Source organism: Pungitius pungitius, chromosome 16, assembly GCF_949316345.1.
Source record: "Pungitius pungitius chromosome 16, fPunPun2.1, whole genome shotgun sequence".
Lineage (NCBI taxonomy): Eukaryota > Metazoa > Chordata > Actinopteri > Perciformes > Gasterosteidae > Pungitius > Pungitius pungitius.
Window position 1 is genome coordinate 17,473,492 of NC_084915.1, and position 22,991 is coordinate 17,496,482.

A 22,991-nucleotide genomic window follows, 5' to 3' on the forward strand; every position below is an offset into this window, starting at 1 on the left:
TGCGTTCAGAGGAGGGGGGGGGGGGGGGGGGGGATTTGGCAGAAGATGTTGTGTTCTGTGTGTAACCAACTATTCGGAGGAACAAAGCGGAGCTTTTACCCGCTGAATATTGGACATTTATAGTATGCAAGTGCGGAGCACTTTTTGCAGCATAATGTAAAGAAAGTTAGGTTCACGCCCTTGAACGCAGCGGCTCGTTGCTCCCAGCAGGCACTGCACATGTTTGAGTGTTTGCTGACAAAAAATAATTAAGACAAAAAAGAGAAATAAGACTTTCTAAGAGTCTCTACGGCCGCAGCCAGAGCGTGGAATGAGTTACAGTAAACAGCACTATATCTTACAGGGGGGGGGGTATGTACAGACACCGGCCAATGTGGACACGAAACTTATTTTAAATGCTTCAAAACAAGCTTAAAAACCATACATTTGGAATGCGTTTTAAAGCTTAAAAAGTCTGAAAGAACTGTGTTTAATATTAATGTTGACATTAAATATTTGGCCCATTATTTTAAAAAAAAAAAGCTTTAAAATCATACAAAGATGAAAAAAGATGGATATTTCCATAATAATGGCTGTTATGTTAGTAAATTACATGCAAACAGTGTGTTTATCAGTATTGTTCAAACATTGAGCTCCCAGCTTACAGAGAAGATGTTTCACCTCAGTTGAACGTTTAAGAATTTGCACATAAAAGCACAAATTAAAACCCCTGGTTGAAGCAGATGTTCCACTGAGGTGAAAATCTAAACGGGAGTGACATCGGCACCACATCAACATGCCAGAACTCTGCAGAGGAACCAGAAGCATTCACAGCGAGCTCTCGCGGGCCCGACGCCGCTGGGACCGCATGCAAAGTCCCGGAGGCACAACAAGACAATCAGCGGCGGGGGGGGGGCGTGGTCAGCGGCGGGGAGGGGCGTGGTCAGTGGTGGATGGGGGGCGTGGCCGCGGCAGCCTGTTGCACCGGTTCTCGTATTGATCCAAAGACATGACGGGCGGTTCTTTCACGGGACGTTGGAGGAGAACTTGGGAGGCCGAGGGTAACGCTTTTACGAGGTACATTTAGCCCCCCCCCCTTCCGTGCCTACGTTACCCACAATGCAGCGGCGGGCCAGCAACCGTTTGAGAGGAGATTCAAGTGGTGCTAAAGCTAGTAGCGGCTAATGTAGCCTGTAGCGCTACAGAACACACCTGAAAAAGGGTGAATTAAAGCCAAAGCGTTACTAATGTATTCTGCCTACAGCCGGTTTAAACATTATTAGAAGAGAAATAAAACTGACTTTGTTTAAGGCGCACACAACAGTTTCCTTTCGTTTAATATCTAAAAATCACGGTGAAATAGGGTGTTTTTGTTCCACTTATATTACGAGTGGTTTACTTTGAAATCAAACTCCAGCTGGTGCAACAGCCCGCAGAACCGTTAGTTAGCACAAACCTCCACGGAGAGAAATAGAACCATCATCTGTACATCTAGGAAAGCAAGTAAAGGCGGAGAGTTTAGGTTTTCTTTGCGGTTTTTTTTTTTTCCTCTTTGCCTTCACAATAAAAGCACGTTGAGACATCGACGGCATCATGCTTTAAAGAGGACGAGACGATGAATGGAAAGAGAAACGGCACCGTGTTTTGTCCCTGTTGAAATGTCCCCCCCCCCCCCCCGAGCAGCTGTTAGAGGTCTGATACTTTACTGCGTTTATATTAAGAGTGTTTTTTTGTTTGGTTTTTGGTCCCCGGTTCCTCTTCAGTTCTTACGGATGTCGGCGTAGACCACCGGCTCCATCTTGTGGAACGAGTGCTTGCTGCCGGAGTGGTCCAACTGGGCGTAGATCACCGGGCCCTGAGACACGGGGGGGGGGGGGGGGGGGGCACACCAGTTAGTACAACCACCAAAGACCTTTCATCCGTTTTTATTCCATCATGTTCTTTTTTGCATAATAAAAGACCTTCTTGTTTCACTCAACTCGCTCCCAAAGTGGATTTTTGTAGGAAACACACGATTCAAAACAGAAAATAAGTAAATACTCATTTGCTTTGGTTAATAGGCATGAGTAGTTTTAAATGTTATTTATTGTCTTCAATTCCTTTATTGAAGATGTATGTCTGATGAAGACATGCGGCGTACTGCAGATGAACATTATTAGTATTAGTATTATCTAGGAGGTAAAATGAAGCGAGGCGTAAACTTAAAGGACAACCTGTAAGGTAAGACGGCTGTGGTTTCCCAGCATGCTCTCTGTCGCCTTGACGCTCTTTGACCTGTCTGACCAGTCTCTGCAGGACTGGAGGATCCACATGGACCATTATTTATTGTTTAATGATTAGATTATTAAATGCAAGGAGCTAGTGATGTTGAAAATTATATATATATATATATTAATATACTTTTTAACTGGAAACAAGTTTCTCAACATAAACTACATTTTCCAAGATTGCATTTGAACACACCATTACTCCATTTTAAAAAAAATTTTTTTACTCAAGTCATTTTTACGGAGTAGCTTGAATGCACCGTGCAAGTCAACTCAAATGAAAGTGTGAAACCTCTCTTTATTTAGACGGGTCACTTGACCCGCTTTTAAAGCCGCGTGTCGTTGGTCCTGATGACTTTTAATACTCTCATAACTCACTACTCGTCCTGCTGTTGGACACGTTTGATCTCGAGGACATTAAATGAATATTAAGACACGGTCGACTGATCTAAAGCGTGGATGAAGATCAACACATTCCCAGTGACATGGGGGCCACCAGCGGATTCCTTTCTGCCCCCCAGCTCCTACCTGCAGTGGACCCGAGGGGCCGGTGGACCTGGACACCTCCAGGCTGGGCTCCGCCTTCTTTCGTGGCTTCGGAGCCTGAGAGCTCGCGCTCTCCAAGGACGAACATCTATTATTAGGTGTGGAGGGGGGGGGGCAAACCACGATTTTCCACACCGGGCAATCATTGGTGCACGGTCAAGTGGAGACAAAAAAGCAAACAAACAAACAAATGGGACACAAGACAAAAATAAACAATGAGCGATGAGCATGAGGAGTCCACAGGTTTGGCAGGTGGGGGGGGGGGGGGGGGGGGTCGACTTAAAGGTGTTGAAAATTGAACAAGCACCTTCCACTGCTTTTACACATTTAACAGAACTACGGATTCATTGATTCATCTCAAACGTCGATCAATTCTTCACTTTGCCTTCAAGTTCAATGTTAACTCCTGAATTAACTGGAATTTGATGTTAAGCTCTAATTAAACATGGCTTTGTGGTAAAGAAGATTGACACATCAGGCCAAATGGAACCTGCCCGATCAGGTTCCATTTCTAATGTTTTATACATATAAATAAATACATTTACTTCATTCTTTCAGTGAACTTTTAAAATGTATTCATGTATTCAGTTGTACTTTATAAATACGGGAGATATTTCTGTGTTATTGGAATCGAAATATTTCTCACTGGTTGATGAATAAAATGCATGCAAGTGTTTGTCCAGTAAGAGGCCAAAACGACGAAGCACACGAAGAAGACGACGGGGGTGAGTTTGCCGTTAGTGGAAAGAGACGAAGGACGATCAATAAGTGGACCACATGCTGACGGACAGGAAGACGAGCCCATCAGTGACGTTAATGGAAAGTGAAGCACGTTGACAAAGACACATGGAGGAAACGTGACCGGCACCAGTGAGCCCAAAAGACCAGAGCTTCACAGCAGCCAGCAGAACTTCTTTGGATCCGTTATTAGTTGCAGGTGTGCAGTTGGACGCGTTGGTGTTTGTGCAGCATGCGACGCAGACCGGCGACCACCAGAAGCTGCTTTTATGCTTCGTACCAACGTCAGGTCATTCCCGAAGAAGAAGAGGAAGAAGAAGACGACGACGAAGGCCAGAAACAACGATTCCGTCTCCACAAGCTCAATATTCTTATTGTTTTTACATTACATAATCATCTGTATTTATTCTTTCCATGAAGTCTGATCTATTTTGAATTATCCTTTTATATTCATTTGATGAAACATGATCTGTTTATAGTTTCAGTCGTAATGTTATGATCTAAACTTATTATATATTAATAATTTTATAATAATGAGTTATAACATACTACCACTTAGTTGTAAGTAGAGAAATGGCCTTTGTTAGCTTTACAAAAGGGTAAATTATTTACTTTTGAGAGCATAAAAGAAACGATCCCTTCACAAGAAAAAAATCACATTTCAACAATTCATCCTGAGTGTGAAACGCTCACCGGGGGGAAAGGTCACGGGTCATGTGACCCCGTCCGTGACGAGCGGCGCACTCACCCTTCGTACTCGTGGCGGCTGTAGTGCATCCTCATGACGACGCAGGCGACCACGGCGACGAGGACGAGCAGCAGCAGAGCGCCGCTCACCGCCCCCGCGATGATGGCCGTGTTGCTCTGAGGGAGCGATTCTGGAGGAGAGAGAAACAAGCGGCGCCATCAGACGCCATCAAGAAAGTCGAAGAGCGCCGCTATTACGAATCAAATGTAATGATCAACGGTTACATTTAAAGGGAGTTTTATCCCAACGCTGTGCGTTTAATAACTTAAAGTCAGGAAATGTCTCTTATGAACCCATTATTATGCGTCACTGGTGTGGATGAGAAGAGACCTCAGCACTTAAAACCGGTCCCGTCCTGTAAATAAAGTTGTGTCACTGTACAACATCCGTGTGTTTGACAGAAATAAAGGAAAACTTGTGGTTAAACATGTTCCGTCATCTATTCATCGTCTGCTCCACAGGTAACAAACAGAGAGCACCTGGGATGGGGCGAGGGGGGGGGGCGCACAGACAACATGCCATCACACGCAAAGAGGAGCGCAGACACCTGCTGGAGACGAGTTCTGACCGTCAGCAGACTGAGGAGGAGGAGAAGAGCTCATTTCAAATGAGTTGATGGAAAATAAATGACATTTTCCACCATCACTTCTCACAGAACTGGACGTTAAAATCCTGCGGCTCTCGTTTCACTCTAAAAGCTTCTATTGCAAAGAAGACGCAGAGGCCGCCGCCGCCGCTCACGCGCTGCGTTTCACATCCACACGGATCTCAGATGTTCTCCTGCAAACATCAGCGTTTCCTTCAGAACCGGTTTTATGGGCTTTGGATGCGTGAACTCTGCCGACTCGATGGAAAGCTGCGCGTAGGCTTCCACGAGGCTGCAGCGTCTGGGGGAGCATTTCAGCATTTGGCTTTTACACACATGATGATTTAGGTTTACAGCAGACTAAAGGGAGATTTAAGAAAAATAATCCATTCAACTTAATACCAGACTGAACTTAAACATGTTAGTTAATCAAGGAGAAAAGGCCTCGTCTCAGACAGGACGTCTTGTGCAATCACGATCTTCAAGTGTTGCTGCCTGGAGGTAAAATAGATTCTCATAGACGTCCTTTACTTTGAACCCTCTGAAGCTCAAAGCACAGCAGTGGGATTGAAAAACCACATCACAGCCTCAAACTGAAGGAATAAAATCCTCCTTATCGCCACATGCTGGAGATGTAAAGGTGTGCTTACGCTAACATTTTTGTGATATGAACCACAGAAACTAATCTCGGTTTCTATGACTTAAGGCCTCATAACGGCGTGAAGGACACGTCCCGCTTGCACCTCGACCGAGATCCTGAACGCTGAAGCTTTCATTCGACTGGTATTCGAGGAGCGCCGACCTTTGACAACCACCCGGAGCTCCGTCCGCGCCGCCGTGCCCGTCACGTCGGGGGGGTTCTTCACGTCGCAGAAGAAGGTCCCGTTGTCGCTGAACTGCGCCGGGTTCAGCTCTATGGACATGTCCCTCTTGTTGATGTCCCCGACAAACTGCACGCGGTCTTTGAAGTCGGCGTGTCCGGGGAAGCCTTCGCCGTCCAAGAAGTGGAAAATCTACAGAGGGGGTGGAAAAAATAAAGGATGCTTTTATACATCGTACGTAGTCGACACACTTTATCACCGTTTGATCCAAATCCAGAAGGTTCAAAGTCATTACACTTAAATGATTGCTAACAATCTGACGTGGGTTAGGGTTAATCTATTGATCCATTGATTATCGAACCGTGCTGCTGTTAACCGTTAATCGTCTGTGTTTCCACAGCACATATTTGGCCTCGTCGCGTCTACGATCGATAAGACACCCAAAAAGAATCAGAACCATAAGAGCTGCCAGTTACACTCGCTCAGGCGTCCCAATCACAAGCGTCACCAACCTTCTGACCAACACAAACTGCTTCACGGAGATCACGCCGAGCAGCAGGAGAACAACAGGCAAATAAAATAAACATCTGCCGTGGATTTGGAAGTAAAAAATCAAACTGAGCTGCTGTAGATTCAAACTGATCAAAGGGCCTCACCGTGTTCGGCGCTTTGGAGAACTCGTTGTCCGGCTGACTGGACTGGAAGCTCCAGGTCGTAGAGGTTTTCCTGCTGACCACCTCGCTGGACTTGAAGGTGCACCGGAGGATCCCCCGGGTGCCGTTCTGAATCATCACCTCGGGATCGGCGTAGATGTCGATCGCCCGCGAAGGGCTAGTGCCTGTTGGGGAATGGAGGTGATGGAAATAAGCTTCCTGCGAGGAGGGGGGGGCTCAGTTAAAGGAGGTTAACCTTCCCATTCCCTCACACAAAGGATGGAATACACTGTGATGTAAATAAGACAGGAATACAGATAGTTCCGGTCTTCTGCGTTTAGTCTGCTCAGCAACAACCCCCCCCCCCCCACCCCTGTGCAGGCTGCAGAAGCTCTTCTGTCAGCTCTTCATGGGGATGGATCGACGGTGTTAAAAGGGAAGGAAGTGACGGGTCAGATGACGTTATTATTCTGAGAATCAAAGTCACTTCTCCAAACTTTTAGAACATTTAGATTTGTGTGTTGATCTGCTGCATCCAACCAGTCCCCCCCAGCCCCCCCCAGGAATCACCAGATCGAGCCTCAGACGTGGAGCTAAATCCACAGCGTGCTGATCGCAAAGCATGTCAATCATTATGCAAGTCGGGCTGCTTACGAGCTGGAACAGATGGTTCTGGCGCTGCTTTGATTGACAGCCAGGAGAACGGATTTAGAAAAAAAGAAAATCGTTCTCGCTGTCCAATCAATGCAAAGTAAATGTGATAAACAAAATGCCTGAGCTGTGTCGATGCTTCTATACGATGGGGGCTTCACTATGTGGGTCGGGGGGGGGGGTGCGTGATGACGCTAAGCTCGTCGAGGTGAGGAGTCCGTTGGCTCCGGCTGAACAAAGTCAAGGAGACGTTAGTTAAAGCCAACTGAGACCGTGTGTTACGCATTAAAGTCGCCGTTGAACGTGTCAGTGGGGCCGGTCACGCTGCGTGACGCCGGGGCGACACGTAGATGCCGAGCAGACCCTCGAGTGACGACACCGTCCTTCACAAATCTGACACTTTAATCTGCCTTTGATTTCCGACCGTCTTTAATCCTCGCCGGGAGCCCCATCTCCCCTTCGGCTTACGTCACACCCACCCAGCGGCGTTTATTTTCGGCCAAATACGCCCGTGAACACAGCGGCTAACCGCCCTGTTTAATGCCGTTGTCCCGCCACCAGCCTTCCGCACAGCGGAACCACCGAGAGCGGAAACCGCCGCCGACTCGCTTCATTCTGGGTTTAAATGTCGCCTAAAGGGTGAACCGCGGCGTTATAACGCGGTGCGTACGAGGGCGGGTTGAGCCCACACGTCCACGACACCGATTCGGTGCCGTTAAGCGTCGTCTCCGGCTAGCGGGCGAGGCGTGAAACAAAGGTAACATTAATTAGCACGATCGCGAATAAGAGGTTAGGGGTGTAGTGCAGGAGATGCGATGTAACACCGCTAGCTAGCTAACCTGGTGTCCCACCTTAAATTGTTACAGCTCAAAATCAAACATTTCGAAATTAATATTAAACCCAAACAGGGCTCCGGAACTTACCTAAAATAACACATAGCGTAAATCCGGTCAATAAACCACGCTTGCAGATGATATTTGACCATTTTGGCTCCATTGTGTTGTTGTAAACAGGAGTAGCTCCTCTGCTTTTTTTTTGCTTTTTTTGCGTCCAACCCGCAAGTCGTTTCTTCTTCGTGGGAAGCTGCGGCGGCGGCGGCTGCGCAGTTGTAAATGCGGCTGTTTCCACCTGCAGGTCAACGGCTGCTACGACAGCCTGCGCGGATATTTAAAAACGCACTTTAAATGAATAACAAAAATCCAATTGATTAGAAAAAAATTACAAACTTTGATGCAGTGTTTACAAAATGAAAAAATAAGTTTGTTTTGATGAACACATACATTCAGTGGGCTCTACTTAGATATGGTTTTCATTTAATCATATTCATCATTCAGCATGCTGACCATGCTTGCCCCTGATTAAAAAGCTTTACAAATGCAACAAATACATTTAGCAGTGACCTTCAACCACTTTTTTGGCGTAAAAGCCACAAAGTAATTACAAGTCCTATTCAGGCTTATCTGGAGCGGATAATTAATTTAAGAAAGAGGAATCTGGATCTGGAGTTTTTTCTAAACCGGAAGCCATTTAATTTGTCAAGAAATGAGAATCAGTCCAACCCTCATTTAAATGTTAAAGGAGAAAAAAACGCCTAAAATGAAATGACAGAAGCTGCATCTGAAAACTCAAACCGTGCACTATTTATTGAAAGAAAAAAAGTACAAGCCACATGATGCTCTTTGTTAGTCAGATGTTTAATATTGGGATTTATTACAAACAATTAAAAAATGTGCTAAGGTCTATGATGCAAGACCAGACAGATTAATAAATATATTTAATGTTGGACATCTTTACTGTTGACTGGACATGTTATGAAAGCTGCGAGTGTGTTTCATTTGTCGTGACTTTCTATTTATGCACATTGGGAGCTTTCAGAGCTTCAGACTCCAACACAGACACCAAACGTCTCCTTTTCAACGTCGACTCTGATCATGTTTGGGATTCAACGTTGTTTTTCTTTAAAAAATCTTTGATGAGGGTGCAGGAATCTTCATATTCAGCCCATGTGAGCCTCGAGTCAAATATGTCACCGTGGTACAAGGACCTTAATGTCACAAATAAAAAGAAAAGCACCCAAAGCCGTGACGCAATAAGACCGCAAAAATCTCCTTTTAAGTTCCCCAGTTGTCAGTTTTTCATTCATACAAGCAACAAAAAACCACAAGCTTAAACAACAGTTATTCTGTCAGTGCAACATCCTCCCACAACACATCGCCAGAATCTTTCATAAATATCAACTCAACATATCTACACTATAGACATGTGCAAATCATGCACCAAAACAACAGTGATCGACACGTCCTTAACCCAAACAAAGCTGCTGATTGCATGTTTATCTCATTCATGTAAAACCATTGATCCATTGATCCATCCCACCATGTCATTCCACGACTATTCTTGAGCAACAATTCAACCGCTTACTCAACATTTCCTCCAGTCGAGGAGAGCTGGTGGCTGCTGGGAAATGGTTTTATAATTTGAACAGTAGAATATGATTCCTCTAAAAAGCATACTGTGGAAATTGTTTTATTCTAATCTGCATTTTAAAACACATTTAAATAGGGATTTGTGTGTGTGTGTCAGCATCAAAGAGTTCAAACTGACAGGAGAGATATCCGCACACTTTGAGGCTACACTTCTTTAAAATCTATTGTGTCGGGGGGGGGGAACTAATGCATTGGTTCTTTTAAGTTCTTTCCAGTTGAAAAGAACCTTTGGTCAGATAATTGAAGGCCTTCCTCCAGAACATTTGTGGTGTTGTTGGGTCAAATGTCCCATTGTTTGTTTTGTAAAGTTCCAGAACTGTTTCATTGAAGTCTTTCTAACACACTGTGATACAAATTAATGAAATGGTGGTGGTGGTTTCTTAGTTTTACAGGGAAACTTTTGCTCCTTTAAAGTGGCCTTAAATAAAGCCGTCTGGGGCACGAGAACTACCTGTGGTCCACGTGGTGTGATGCGGAGCTCCTTTGATGGCATCTAAAAAAAATAAGTAGAAAAACCTCAAAGAGCTTTGAAATGACATGAAGAAACTTAAAAAATAAATCAATTAAAAAGGATCAGCGTTGGTATTAACATCCATTATTGTCCATTTAAACTTCTCTAGCAGATGCACTTGTGTGCTAACGAGACCGTGTTAATGTTTTGATGACACTTCCTTAGGCGTGTATTACTACAGTAGAAACCACACAAGCATTATTTGGAACTGCTACACCCCTCATTACCTTGTTGTCAGAGTCTCTAACAATGAACTGAAGCGGATATCTTCATAAAAAGGTCCTTTTACCTCACAGGAAACACCAGCCGTTTCAACACAGCGAGAGAAAATACTGACGCGGATTCTTTGAGGCGTCTAAAATAATCCCAAAGACCATCTACTGTAGTAAAATACACCGACTGTGTAGAAGTACCTCATACAAACAACACCTTTAACAATCAAGAAACATGGCTGAAAATAAAACTTAGCAACAACACATGAATGTTTCTTCACTATTTCTGCAGCTTAAAACCTAAAATAAAATAACTGACATTAAGAACAGAGCAAAGATACAGTGGAAGATGTTTAAGATACGGAGAGTATTGCTCAATTTGTATTTTTATCTGTGTTAAGGGATGTGTGAGTGGTTATTTTTTCCTACGAATCTCCTTCATCGTGACGAGAACAAAGTCACAGGAGAGGTGACAGAAGGAGGAGGAGGAGGCCATCGAGTTATGCATCCAGTGGTTCTCTATGTTTACCTGGACAGAGAAGCTGCAGAGGGAAAGTGCTTTAGAAGACCACAACCCTTTCATTTTTTTTTTTTTTTGGTTGAGCTAATACAGACAGTCGATTATCTACAGTAGAAACGAGACACGGGGCGACTCCCTCCTTTAGTTATTTACATTTTCTTTTCTTTTTTTTTTAAAGTAGTGTTCTTCTTCATTATTCTTTCCACGGCGGCTTTCAAAAACTCTTCAAGGGCACAAAGAAGGCCTCGTCTTTTCAGACTCTTCCTCCGTCTTGGGTATCGGGGAGGAGGAGGAGGATCAATAATGTTATTGGGACCAGTGATGAGAGAAGGAAGGAGGGCCGCTCGGTGGAATCATGTATCCGGGAGCTGGTTGATGTCCGTCAGGTTGGTGTCATTGAGGATGACTTTGATTCGATCCAACGACTCGGCCTGTCGAATCCGCTCCAGCTGCACCTGCACACGCATGCGCTCTGATTCATTCAGCGACGACACAAGACGCACGCGGACGGGTTAGATGGAGCCAATAAGACAACTCGCTCTTACCTGAAGGGTCTGAGAGAGTTTGACAAAGTCCTTCTGAACCTGCTCGCTGACGTCCAGCTCCGTCTGCAGCCGCTGAGCCTTGTCTTTCTCCTCCAAGGCCTGAGTCTCCAGCGCACTCTGCAGGGGGAGCACACACACACACACACACACACACACACACACACACACACACACACACACACACACACACACACACACACACACACACACACACACACACACACACACACACACACACACACACACACACACACACGTTGCAGCAGCCGTCCTCACGTGTAAAAGGTGGGCGGGAGGTGGAGTGGGGGGGGGGGGGGGGGGGGGTCACTGACCTTGGTGGAGGCGAGCTCTCTCAGCTGGCGCTCCAGACTGATCCTCAGGCCCTGAAGGCTCTCCAGCGTCTCGGTCTTCTCCGTCAGGACGCTCTGCATCTAGGTGGACATCGGGCGTGAGATGACGAGGATGATGATTATTTCGGTGTTGAGGATTTTCTTAATTTATTAGACAAAATTGTAATTTAATGATCCGTTGTTTCCCGCCCCAAAAACCTTTATTATGGATAAAATTAAAGCCACAGAGAAACACTCCTTCGCCATCACCAACATGGAGCCTAATAAATTAATGCCAGCGTTCAAGAGAAACCGTCAATATCTTTAAAAACATGTTTAATGAAACACACAGAAGCCCATTATTAATAAATAAGACAGCGGTAGTGCAATATTTCCTCATCAGCATAACCACACGAGGAGAGAGGAGGCGAGTGGAGGCCATTAGACTCTGAGAGCTACGAAGTACCTTTTCCTTCTCCGCCTTCACCCGCTCCAGCTCCGTCTTCAGACTGGAGAAAGACGCTGTGGGAGAGGGAGAGAGAGGGGGGGGGGGGGGAGAGGGAGAGAGAGACACCGTCAGGACGCTCGATTCGGCTCTCCGGTTTCTCCCTGCAGGCGTTTCGTGGTCCCGAGGGGGACGGATTATAGGAAACATCAGCGAGCAGGCGTCGTTGCTCTGAAAGCCGGGCGAGGCGAGCTCTCGGGGGGGGGGGGGGGGGGGGGGAAACAACGATGCGTATTTGTAAAAAGGTTAAAGGCTGCGAGCGCACGTTACCGACGGCAACACAGTTACTGCTCGACAGGACGCACAAACACTGTGGACACAGCGGGGGGTTCGTCCCTCTGAGCACACGTAGGCCGCTTCACACACGCTTTATGGTGCAGACTCACTGTTATTTATCAGCCTGACAGCTTTTCTATTGACACACACACACACACACACACACACACACGTTCAAAGTGTGTGTCGTACCTTCCAAGATGTCTGAATGAAAGTGACCAACGGAGGAGAAACAAAAGCAGAAACGTTTATATAAATACGTGCATGTATGTTCAGATAAAAGTTAGAAGCAAACCTCATGAAAAGAAAGAAGAAAACCTGTAAAACATGATTTTAGTTGTTTGGGTGAATCCTTTAATTGTGTTGGTCAGTTCACTTAAAAAAAAAAAAAAAAAAAAAAAAAAAAAAAAAAACGAGCTCTGTAGCGACGGGTAAACGGAGGAACCGAGGGAGTCTCACCTATCTCCTCCTTGCAGCCCTCGATCTCCAGCTGCAGGGTCTCCTCCAGGTTCTCCTTCAGGCACTGCTCCGCCTGGTTCTGCTCCTTCAGGAACAGAATCTCCGCCTTCAGCTTCTCCTCCATGTGGTCGGCGGAGGTCCGCAGCGCCACCAGGCCGTCGCGCAGCCGCAGCACCAGAACATGCAGCTCCTGCAGAACAGTCACAGCACATTACGTATGGGGGGGGGGCGTCATTGTCAGGTGGACTTATTACTTATTAGTTAAGATAAAAGGACATTAATATGGGAGGAGTTTACTTTTAGTTCTGCAAATGATTGACGATCTTTAACTATTTGTAATATTTGTACTACTTTATGCTACAATTGTGCTGGACAATAACTGAATAGATGAGGCAACATCTTCTCTGATCTAAATGACATCATCTCATTAAACAACATTTAAACAGAAAATAACAAATTGTTTTTGCCCTTAATGTTACACTTAAGAGACCAAACAAGGTCAACTTACACATCAAAGAATTCAAATTTAGAACACATAGTTCTCGTTTATGTGCGAATAAATCAAATACAATATATTAATATACTTTTATTTATTGTACTTCTATAGAGGTTTGAGGATGCAGCATCCAATACGTGTCGTCATATTTATGACATCACCAACCTAAAAGACAGAATATACTCAAACAAAATCCTTTGTTCAACAACGTTCCAAATGTCTCTCGAAAAAGCCTGATGATTATCTGTACTTTAACCATTAAGCACAGAAATAAGCAGTTTTGTTGAAATACTCAAATACTACTTCAACTAATGTTACTAGTACTACATCTACAGCTGATACCTCTACAACCATTACTAACACTACTACTAGTATTTTAACCGCCATTAATACTAAAATGACTTCAAATACTATTATAACTACCAGCAGCAGTGAGCAGTCATAATACTACTTACTGCCTTCAAAACGTAGTGCTAGTAGTACAATTACAACTTCAACCAATACTACTAATAAAACTACAAAAAATACTCAGCTTTTGTCATTTGTGTATTTTCAGCAAATAATTTGAAATTCATCTCAGCTTCTCCCATTTCTGTACTTTCAGCAAATCTTTCAAGTTCATTTAAGCTTTTAGCTTTTAGAAAATAATACGTTGTAATTCTGGCGTCTGGCTGCTTGTGACGATCTCCTGGGAGTCTGGATACACAATACCGTCTACTATAATGGTGTTGTTGTGGCATAAATAGTTAATGGTGCTGTTGCATCGCTGCGTGACGTCCTGGTGAACAGCAGCGTGTGCAGGGAAAATGTTGTTTGTGAAAGGCTAAACGCCAACAGTTATTAAATTATTAAATAGATGCACATTAGAGATGCTGACAGCAAGTCATTGTTTTGGGAAACTTAAAACATAAAAATGGGATAATCTGGAATCATTTAATCAAAAGAATACGACATGGTACCGTTTTGGATCCTCATCGGAACGGCCATATGCTAACGGTGCTAACGGTGCTAACGGTGAGCTCCGCCCACCTGCACGGTGTCGGGCATGTGGAAGCCCTCCTGCTGCTGCAGCTCCTCGTGCAGCCGGTGCTTCCCCTGCAGGCTCTCGTTGTCCCTCTGGAGGCGGCTCAGCTCGTCCGCCACCTGCTCCCTCGACTTCACCAGCACCACCTGCAACCAAGACCAAACCAATCAGTCCTCCGACTCGTGTCAGCTTGTCCCCCCTCCCTTCTTCTTCTTCTTCTTTCCTTTGTTATTTGGTCAGCGGTTATTAGGGGTCACTGGTGAAGTGAGTCTCCGGCCCTCCCTGCAGCGACATCACTCCGCTCGGTTTAACATTGCGCAGAATTGACGATGGTGTCGAGACGCGTATTTCTTTAGGTGAAAACAGCGTGCGTTGGAACGTCTCTTCATTCTGACGATGCGTGTCCCGTGATTCCGCTCGCAGCTGGAGTGTGACTCAACGTGTTTCTGTCTCACTGACTTCCCCCTTTTATTCTCTCACGAGGATCTGAGAAGAACAAATTCATACGGCTTTTCTCACCGTTATATTTGTCTGTTGTAGAGGAGGAGACATTATTAGACGTGATCCAAAGTAGAACATCCTGTAGCCAAAGAGCAACAATTACTCTCCTTTGAACCTAAAATTTATCTAAATCTTTATTTAATCCTACTGTCATCTTATTTAATCTTCATTGCCCTCTTTAATTAGACTCTACTAACTGTGGAAACATTTAATTTCTCATCTCCAAAATTAAATTTCTCTTTGTTATTTTATTTATGTTTCCGTGGTTTGGACGAGAACTGAGAGAATGCATCCAAACCTTTGCAGTTATAAATCTGTATTACATTTGTGCATTTCAGTCGTGGACGATGACAAACATTTGGACATTTTTAAACAGCCATTTTACTTTAAACATGCCAGCAGATACTCTGGGAAGTGAGGAACTGTGACATCACAGCCACCGAGGTGCAGCAATATAAATAAATAAAAACCCCAACAGGCTCAAATTCACTTGTGGCTGCGTGTGAGCGCCGGCGGTCAGAACTAAAGAAACCGATGGGTGTATTTGAGGGGCGTAAAGTCACGCAGGAAGTGACTCCACATCCAACGAGGCGCTGCTCACCATCTGCTGCTGCGTGTTCCTCTTTGCTTCACAAAAAGCCTGCTGCAGAGTGCTGAGCAGCATCTCGGACTCCTGGACTCTCTGCATGAGGGAGGACACCTACGACACAGGAGAGAAGACAAGTTCTTCACGGCAGAACTTGCAGTACAAAAAGCTCCCTTTTCTTCATTTGGATGGAACCGAAACCGCTATCAGCTCATTTAGCAAATTAAAATGGTGGCCATGTAAACAAATGGAAAGGTGGGAACTAAAGACATTCCTGCAGGGTTCAGGAGACACTGATCTTAAAATCTGGCCATTATTCTGTACCCTCAAGTCCACACTGTGGCTCCCACACGAAGCACCTAACCAGATATCTGAAGGGAACGACACAAAGTCATTAAAACATTCACAAACCTTGGCGGCCGTTTCTTCGTTTCCGGCATTGATCGAATCCTCCAGATTCTGTTTCTCCGTCATCGTCCTCTCCAGCTGATCGTTGGCCTGGCGGAGCATCACCTGCAGTTTCTTCACCTGCCACAGACGGACACTCCCTCCAATGAGCACGTGCACGACAACAACAAACTCTCTTCCCGCCAAACATCTTCGCAGGCGCCAAAAAAACCCGCAACACGCCGCACACGGACCTGATCGCGCGTCTCGGCCTCTTGTCCCTGGATGGCCTGCAGCTGCTTCTCGTAGTTGGAGCACATGTCGCACCGCCGGCCCAGCTTCCTGCCGGCGTTTTTCACCTGGTGACGAGGCCACGAAGCACTTATTATGTTGACCCATTGGTTACCACGGTTACGGTAGCGGACTTTCTGAAGAACGTAGCAAATTAGACTCAAACAAACGCCATGAATCACCTGCAGCTGTCAAGGATTACAATGAAGTAACCGCCTAGAACTCACTCACTCTGCTCAATGTTCTGAACTAAACATCAGAGCCCAGCGGCGTACCTCTTGCTGCAGGAGGTTCCACTCGCTGTCGCTGACGAGCCGGTAGCCCCCCGGCGGCAGGAAGGCGGTGTCGGCGCCGTGGGAGATGCTGGACAGCAGCGACGCCGTCTCCTCCTGCTCGGGCGTCATGGCCTTGATGGCCTTCTCCTGGTCCTTCGTCAGCAGGAAGTGGCTCGCCGTCAGCTTGATGGAGCCGACGGACGAGGTCTCGCCGAAGCCGGCGTCCGCCGCGGCGCCGCAGTCGGCCCCCACCAGGGGCCCGAAGTCGGACTCGTCGAGGTTCCCGGCCGACTTGGCCTTGTGGTTGTGGCCGCCGAGGCCCTGCTGGACGGAGAGCGAGGAGCCGAGGCTGTCGGTGGACTGGACCCGGCGCAGGTTGTCCTTGTAGGGGTCGGCGCCCGCCACCACGTCGGTGTCCAGGGAGTGCATGGAGCCGTGGCCGCTGTGGTCGCCGTGAGGCTGCGAGAGAAAGAGCGGAAAGAGCGGCCTCAGAAATATGTGAATAAGGACAAATACGTCCAAAACATCAACAAGAAGCTTTAATGCTGGAGGTGTTTTCCTCTTTAAGCTTTTTGTGAACCGTTACAAAACAAGGAGCAGTTTTAGAAATGAAAATATCCTCATGTTTATGGTGTATTTTCCCCCCCCCACAAAGCACACATCTCATCCTCTCCGTTCTGCAGCTGTCAGCTAGACAACGAGGACTAAGAGCCGCCATGAAGCTCACGTTACTCAGAGGGGCGACTAAGAGGCGATAACGGCTCTCGCATTACGCTCGTACCTCCTCCACGCTCAGCCCCACCAACGAGTCCTCCAGGGGCTCCGTGTGGTCTCCCTCCTCCTCCTGCAGCTCCTTCACTTGGATCAGCCGCTCCTTCTCGTCGTCCTCCTTGGATGGAGATGATAAAAATACATTGAAAAAAAGGTTTTCGCAAAGTTGTTCCATTTATAAAATAAATACAGCACCATAAAAGACATAAATTCCACCCGTAGTAATAATGTATGGTGTAATGTAATGGTATTAATTTAAGTAGTAATGTTTTCCCCGTGTGTACCTGGTCTTTCCTCTTCATCTCCTCCACCTGGCGGAGCTGCTCTGAGGACAGCACGTTCTCTATCCGCTGCATGTCCCTCATGAGGAGCCGCTGGGACTCGAGGAACTGGTCGTTGGCCCTCCGCCACGTGTGCTTCAGCTGGTTGTGCTGCTGCCGCTCCAGCTCCAGCTTGTGGCACACTGAGGTCAGAGGTCAAGGTTGTTGTATCTTCAGGCATAAGCAGCCATAGCATTAGGTCAAAATATTAGGAGTATTTAAGAACTTCTTTACGGGGACTGGTTCAAGACCAGTTAAGCGTTCATCACAGTACCTTTACACAGTAACAGTAAAATCAAGTTATGTTCAAATCATACGCAACATGATCCAATAACATAATGACGATTTACACATAACTGGTCACAAGGAGCATTAGCAACTAGTTTCATTTTGCATTTGAGAGGCAAATGATGATGATGGTTTAGATTTAGGAATTATAGGATTTTATAGAATCTCTCTCTACTTTTGCTCGGCACACAAGTGGAACAGTCTCCCTGACCTCCTGCAGGAGGCGGTCTCTGGACTCTGGACCATCTCTGCTGAGGAAGAGTGCGTTGTAAATAAAATGTATTATTAAGTACCCTCGTGGAGCTCCTTCCGTAGTTTCTCTGCGTCCTCCTGCAGGACGGACTTCTGGGTGTTCAGCACGGCGACGTACATCTCCAGGTCCGTACGACACGACTTCTCAGCCTCCAGGACGTGATTGAGCTCCTTCACCTGCAACAGAGAGCGGGACGAGAGGAAGAAATGCTTAGAAGTGAGAAACCTCTCCATCTGCAATCCTCTGTGGCTCCGGCCCCCCCCCCACGTGTCACATGACCGTGAGCTTGGCAGCCAATAGGGAGGCGTGACCCGCCGCGGACTCGCCTTGGAGGCCTCCAGCTCCCTCACGCGGTCCTCGGCCGTCGTCAGCCTGGCTTTCAGCGCCGCAATCTCGTGCTCCATGGGCATCACCACCGAACGCAGCTTCTCCGCATCCTCCTGTGCCTTTAAAACACACACACACACACACACACACACACACACACACACACACATCGTTAAAACACATGAGCAGCTACTAAGACTGAACAAATTATAATCCCTTGTACAGCAACGCCTACTTTTTTCATGGCGTCCTCCAGGTTCTCCTCCTCCTGGCCCTCGGTGAGACGGCGCCTCAGCTCGCCCAGTTCCCTCTCCACTGCCTCCCTGTACTGGTTCCACTGGGCTCGCTCCTGCTCCAGGCGCTGGTGGAACTGGACCTCGTACTCGCTCACGGTTTCTGGATCGGAGGGAAGCGTGGGATGAAATCACGGTTCACTTCATGTTTCCGATCCTCGTTCTCCACACACTTCTTCTTCGTTGTTGTTTCCCAGCTGGGTTTCACCTTTCATGATGGCCTGCAGCGAGGCCACCTCCTCCTGCCACTGGCCGCGGACCTGGTCGATGGCTTCCTGCTTGGTGTTTTCCGACAAGGTGGCGACCGTCTTGATGGTCTCCATCTCGCTCCGGGCATGAGACAGCTGGTCCAGGACGGAGCTCAGCTCCACCTGGGCGCCCTCCAGCACCACGTTCTGCCTCTTCAGCTCCTCTGTGGGTGGAAGACGACACGGACGATCGGAGGCCGGGACGCAGGGGAGAGCTGCAGCGTGTAGGTGCACAGGGACGGAACGCTCACCTTCCTTGGACATGTAGAGCTCCTTGAACTTGGCTCGCTTCTGGTTGAACTCGGCCTCCAGCTGCTGCTTGAGTTTGATGAACTCGGCCCTCTCCTGCTCCAGAGCGGCCACTCGCTGCTGGAGCACCTCTGGGTGATGGAGAAGGACAATTATGAAATAGAAACACGCACAGGGCAGTAATTAATCATCTGGCGATTGTGTAAATATAAAATCACAACCTTTTTATAATATCTTTGTAATAATTTGAAGATTTAAGATTTTATATATTTTCTATATATAAAAATTATAAAATGTATTATATATATGTATTATATAAAATAATTCTTTGATTATTTAAATAATAATTAAGAGTCATCATCATTTTTTTATTTGATTAAAATGACTCCTCCTTCATCCAAGGAGTGATTGTTTGAATATTTTCTTTGGGCGGATGATACATCCGTTCTTATCTTTTATTCATAAAAGAAAACGTTTGCCTCCACGCTGAATGAAGAATAAACATGCAGAAGTTCTGAGAAGTTTAAGTAAATAAGGAATCATGATTAATGACAGCAAAAATACATCCTTTGGAAATATGGCCCCCATTGAATTGTTTTTCTCCTTCTCTGTGGAGGCATGAGAGGAAAACCAAATCAAGTCTAAGGATACAGTTACAGATGAAAAACAAAAGAATCAAGTATCTAAGTGATCAGCAAATGGTATTTCCCAATTAAAGGAAATCCTTTAAAACATAAATTAAAAAGAAATCGCTCTCCCGATTCAATAGTATTAAAGGTAGTATTATTCTAACAGACTCTAGTGTTGTGTAATATGCATTGTTTATATGTGCCCAAAAATAATTCATCATAACTCAATGATAATGAAGCACATTCTCTGGAGAGTCCATACTGGTAAATATCAATACAGTATCAGCTCACTTAATATTATACCCAAACAAACCCTGTGTAATCTGAACAAAAGTCTTCCTAACTGTCCTGACGTCTCATGTTGTTTCTTTCTTAGCTCTGCTTTACATCTGTTTCCTTTGTCGTTCCAAACCAGCGAGTCGACGAAGCCCTCAAACACAGACGGACGGAAACATTTACAGACATCAGCCATCATGTGACAGCTGATCGGACTCTAAAGCAGAAATTCCATCAGCACACATTCACAGGGCTACTTAGTGCGTTTAAGCAAACATGAACTCTGAATACAGAGGTACTGCCTCTGTTGTTAAAAAACAAGGATTACCCATCCAAGGCAAGTCTTCTTTGAAAGACTCGAAGAGCCAGGTGAAAAAAGTCTGTAATCATCAACCAACGATAAATTCCCACAAGATGCAAATACGGAGGAAGCTTAATCTCACTTCACTTTTCAGCAGTCACACAAATGTGTAAACATCAAGAAATAGTATCCTGAAAAAAACTATGTTAAAGAGTAAAGGGGCTTCGGAGGTTATTAGTGAACGTAACCAGGTTCCATTCAGAGGACCGCGACCCGACTTCAGCCTCTGCAATCAGGTTGTATTACATGCAATAAAAAAAGACTGTGCTATAAACACTTACTGCCTCATCAGCTGTAAAAAAAAAAAGACCAGCTTCTAGTTATTTCCTGCTTAGATTTACTTTGCATACAGAACTGTATATACGTAGATTCAAGTGAAATGAAGATAACTGCTTACCAAACACAACATTAAAGCCATCAAAGCCAGAATGTTTGTAGTCAAGCAATCTTTGAAGATCAATAAGTAAAAACCTTTAGATAACCTTTATTACATTGTGCTAGAACCATTACAACATGCTCTGTCTCCATATATTTATCATCCAAATAACCTCATAGATATTTCAGTGCAGGTGTCACACTGGTCATCTCATTACTTCACTGAATCACACACCAATGAAACATTATCAAATCATCCAATGGAGGAATTTAACATGAAATGTTTCGTAACCACTGAAACTAATAAACAGATTGACTGCATTATTAATAGCTTCCTAATGCTTGAAGCAGTGATCAGAGCCACCTGTTAATCTCATCATTGGGTGGTTCTCAGAAGTTTCCATAACAGTGAAACTACAGGATAAAAGAATCTGACTTAATTTAATCATAAATTATGCAAATGGTAAAATATGTTGTTAGAACCAAGTGTGGAAAGTGAAACCTATGACGAAAGTCAACATCTAAACACCTCACATTTCTAAGCTCACTGCATAAGCTGACACCAAAACGTCTACACCTGCAAATCGTGGCAGTGAATGGACGCCCTCAACAAAATTAAAGAGAATAGAAGAGCCCTCTAAGCTGCATAGATTCTCCTGCAGGACCCCAAAAGGGTCCCCGGACCCCTGTTTGAGAACCAGAGGGAGAAACCCCTTGCAGGATCGACCTCCTGTATTACGGTCCAGCCCCTGAGTGTGCAAGTCAAACACAGCACATTGTAGTGTACCGATATAATCCATGTGATCCATATTAAAGAGTGACAAGGCCAGGCTACCAGAGGCCGACCTTTAGAGCATATTAGTCAGGCTAGCTTTAGCTAACAGCTAACCAGCTAAGTTGTAGTGGAAAAGATAACGTTAGCTTGGTTAAATATTTTAATGCACTTTTTTGGCTGCTGTTCAGCAATATAAGTAAAGCTTCAGTAACTTCCCACAAATTGATTCAAGTCGACACGTAAATACGCCAACTGCGTAGTGTTAATTGTTCAATATTAGCCAGTGACACGTCGCCCATGACGATGCTAACCGAGCTATGTTGACAAGGATGCCCAGGGAGGGCCGCTGGCTTCTGGGCTCGCAGCTCCCAACACCTCGTCAACAACATCAGCAACACAACGACGGACACAACCAATTTACCGTCATGTTGGGACGTCGGAGGGGGTACCGAGGCCTGCTCGGCCATGGTTTTCCTGAGGGGAGCCTTAAGGCAACTACCAGGGCAGCGGGATAAGCGCTAGGAGTGTCCAAGAAAACAGGCTAACATCACAACTAGTGTCAAGCTAGCGAAGGGTGTGTGAAGAGTGCGTGTTCCGGTGCGCTCCTCCAAAATAAAGTGAGCGTGTCACGGATGGAAAACGCTCGTTTGAGCTGTAACGTTTACGATAAAAACGAACAAATTGCATGACAAATGCATCCATTTTGGTTTAACATTTTCAAATGCTAACGTTACGCAGCTGTTCCTATACAGTTTTTTTGATAATTACCATTTTATGGGCACTAATATTTTGATGGTAAACTGCCCATTTCCTTATATATTATTTTTTTTAACTTAAGCATAAAGTTCCATTTTCAAATCTAGGTTTTCTATTTTTGATTAAAACATATAATTCAGTAAAGCAAGCGTTCCTAAGTACCTACATCTATCATAGTTATACAACAGATATAACAACCCTGATTGAAGAGGAACTGAAAATGTGCAGAGCATCGGAAATGGTTGCGGTGCTCAGAATTTGACACAAACTCAAACTCAAGACATTAACATCCCAGCACATTTCCAATGGGGTTGAGATATCGGTTTGGACATCTTTAGCTTTACTGAGACTGAGTAGAATTTCTCACAAAAACACATTTTCACTGAGCTATAAACATTTGGCATGCGTGTTTGATTCTCCCAGAGGAAAGACACGCAACACACATGTGCACACACACATGTTGTAGTCCCTGGAGCATGGCAAAGGGTTTGAAAGGTTCTATTTTCAGCCTTCACATTTATTTGGTTAACAAAGAAAATTAGAAACTGCCATGCAAATGCAACGGATGATGACGCATTGTGATGCATCGGCATCTGCTTTTACTGAGAAATGTCAATACGCTGAAGACACCAGTTCTTCTCTGAAAACGTACCGCTCTGTCTGAGTATTCGAAAAGAA

At 45.4% G+C, this 22,991-nt stretch overlaps 2 protein-coding genes across 4 annotated transcripts; both read right to left on the reverse strand.

Moving 5' to 3' along the window:
- Positions 1–513: 513 nt before the first annotated feature.
- On the reverse strand, positions 514–8,070 carry mpzl1l (myelin protein zero-like 1 like). Of its 2 annotated transcripts, XM_037468006.2 has the most exons (6): positions 7,913–8,070; positions 6,342–6,523; positions 5,667–5,877; positions 4,279–4,408; positions 2,775–2,880; positions 514–1,834 (listed from the first exon to the last, which is right to left on the reverse strand). In XM_037468006.2, the coding sequence occupies exons 1-6, from the start codon at positions 7,983–7,985 to the stop codon at positions 1,739–1,741; spliced, it is 798 nt and encodes a 265-aa protein (XP_037323903.1). In that variant the 5' UTR covers positions 7,986–8,070; the 3' UTR covers positions 514–1,738. The 2 variants fall into 2 exon arrangements, with proteins under 2 accessions (XP_037323903.1, XP_037323900.1); XM_037468003.2 differs by lacking the exon at positions 514–1,834 and having other exon boundaries at positions 1,871–2,880.
- A 594-nt stretch (positions 8,071–8,664) lies between these two features.
- On the reverse strand, positions 8,665–22,135 carry rabep1 (rabaptin, RAB GTPase binding effector protein 1). 2 transcript variants are annotated; one of them, XM_037467238.2, is made up of 19 exons: positions 21,979–22,135; positions 19,144–19,272; positions 18,853–19,056; positions 18,587–18,747; positions 18,351–18,470; positions 18,065–18,200; positions 17,448–17,626; positions 17,174–17,281; positions 16,393–16,851; positions 16,081–16,185; positions 15,851–15,967; positions 15,455–15,553; positions 14,358–14,498; positions 12,833–13,022; positions 12,566–12,577; positions 12,059–12,114; positions 11,596–11,694; positions 11,264–11,380; positions 8,665–11,173 (listed from the first exon to the last, which is right to left on the reverse strand). In XM_037467238.2, the coding sequence occupies exons 1-19, from the start codon at positions 22,022–22,024 to the stop codon at positions 11,072–11,074; spliced, it is 2,580 nt and encodes an 859-aa protein (XP_037323135.2). In that variant the 5' UTR covers positions 22,025–22,135; the 3' UTR covers positions 8,665–11,071. The 2 variants fall into 2 exon arrangements, with proteins under 2 accessions (XP_037323135.2, XP_037323136.2); XM_037467239.2 differs by lacking the exon at positions 12,566–12,577.
- Between the last annotated feature and the right edge of the window lie 856 nt (positions 22,136–22,991).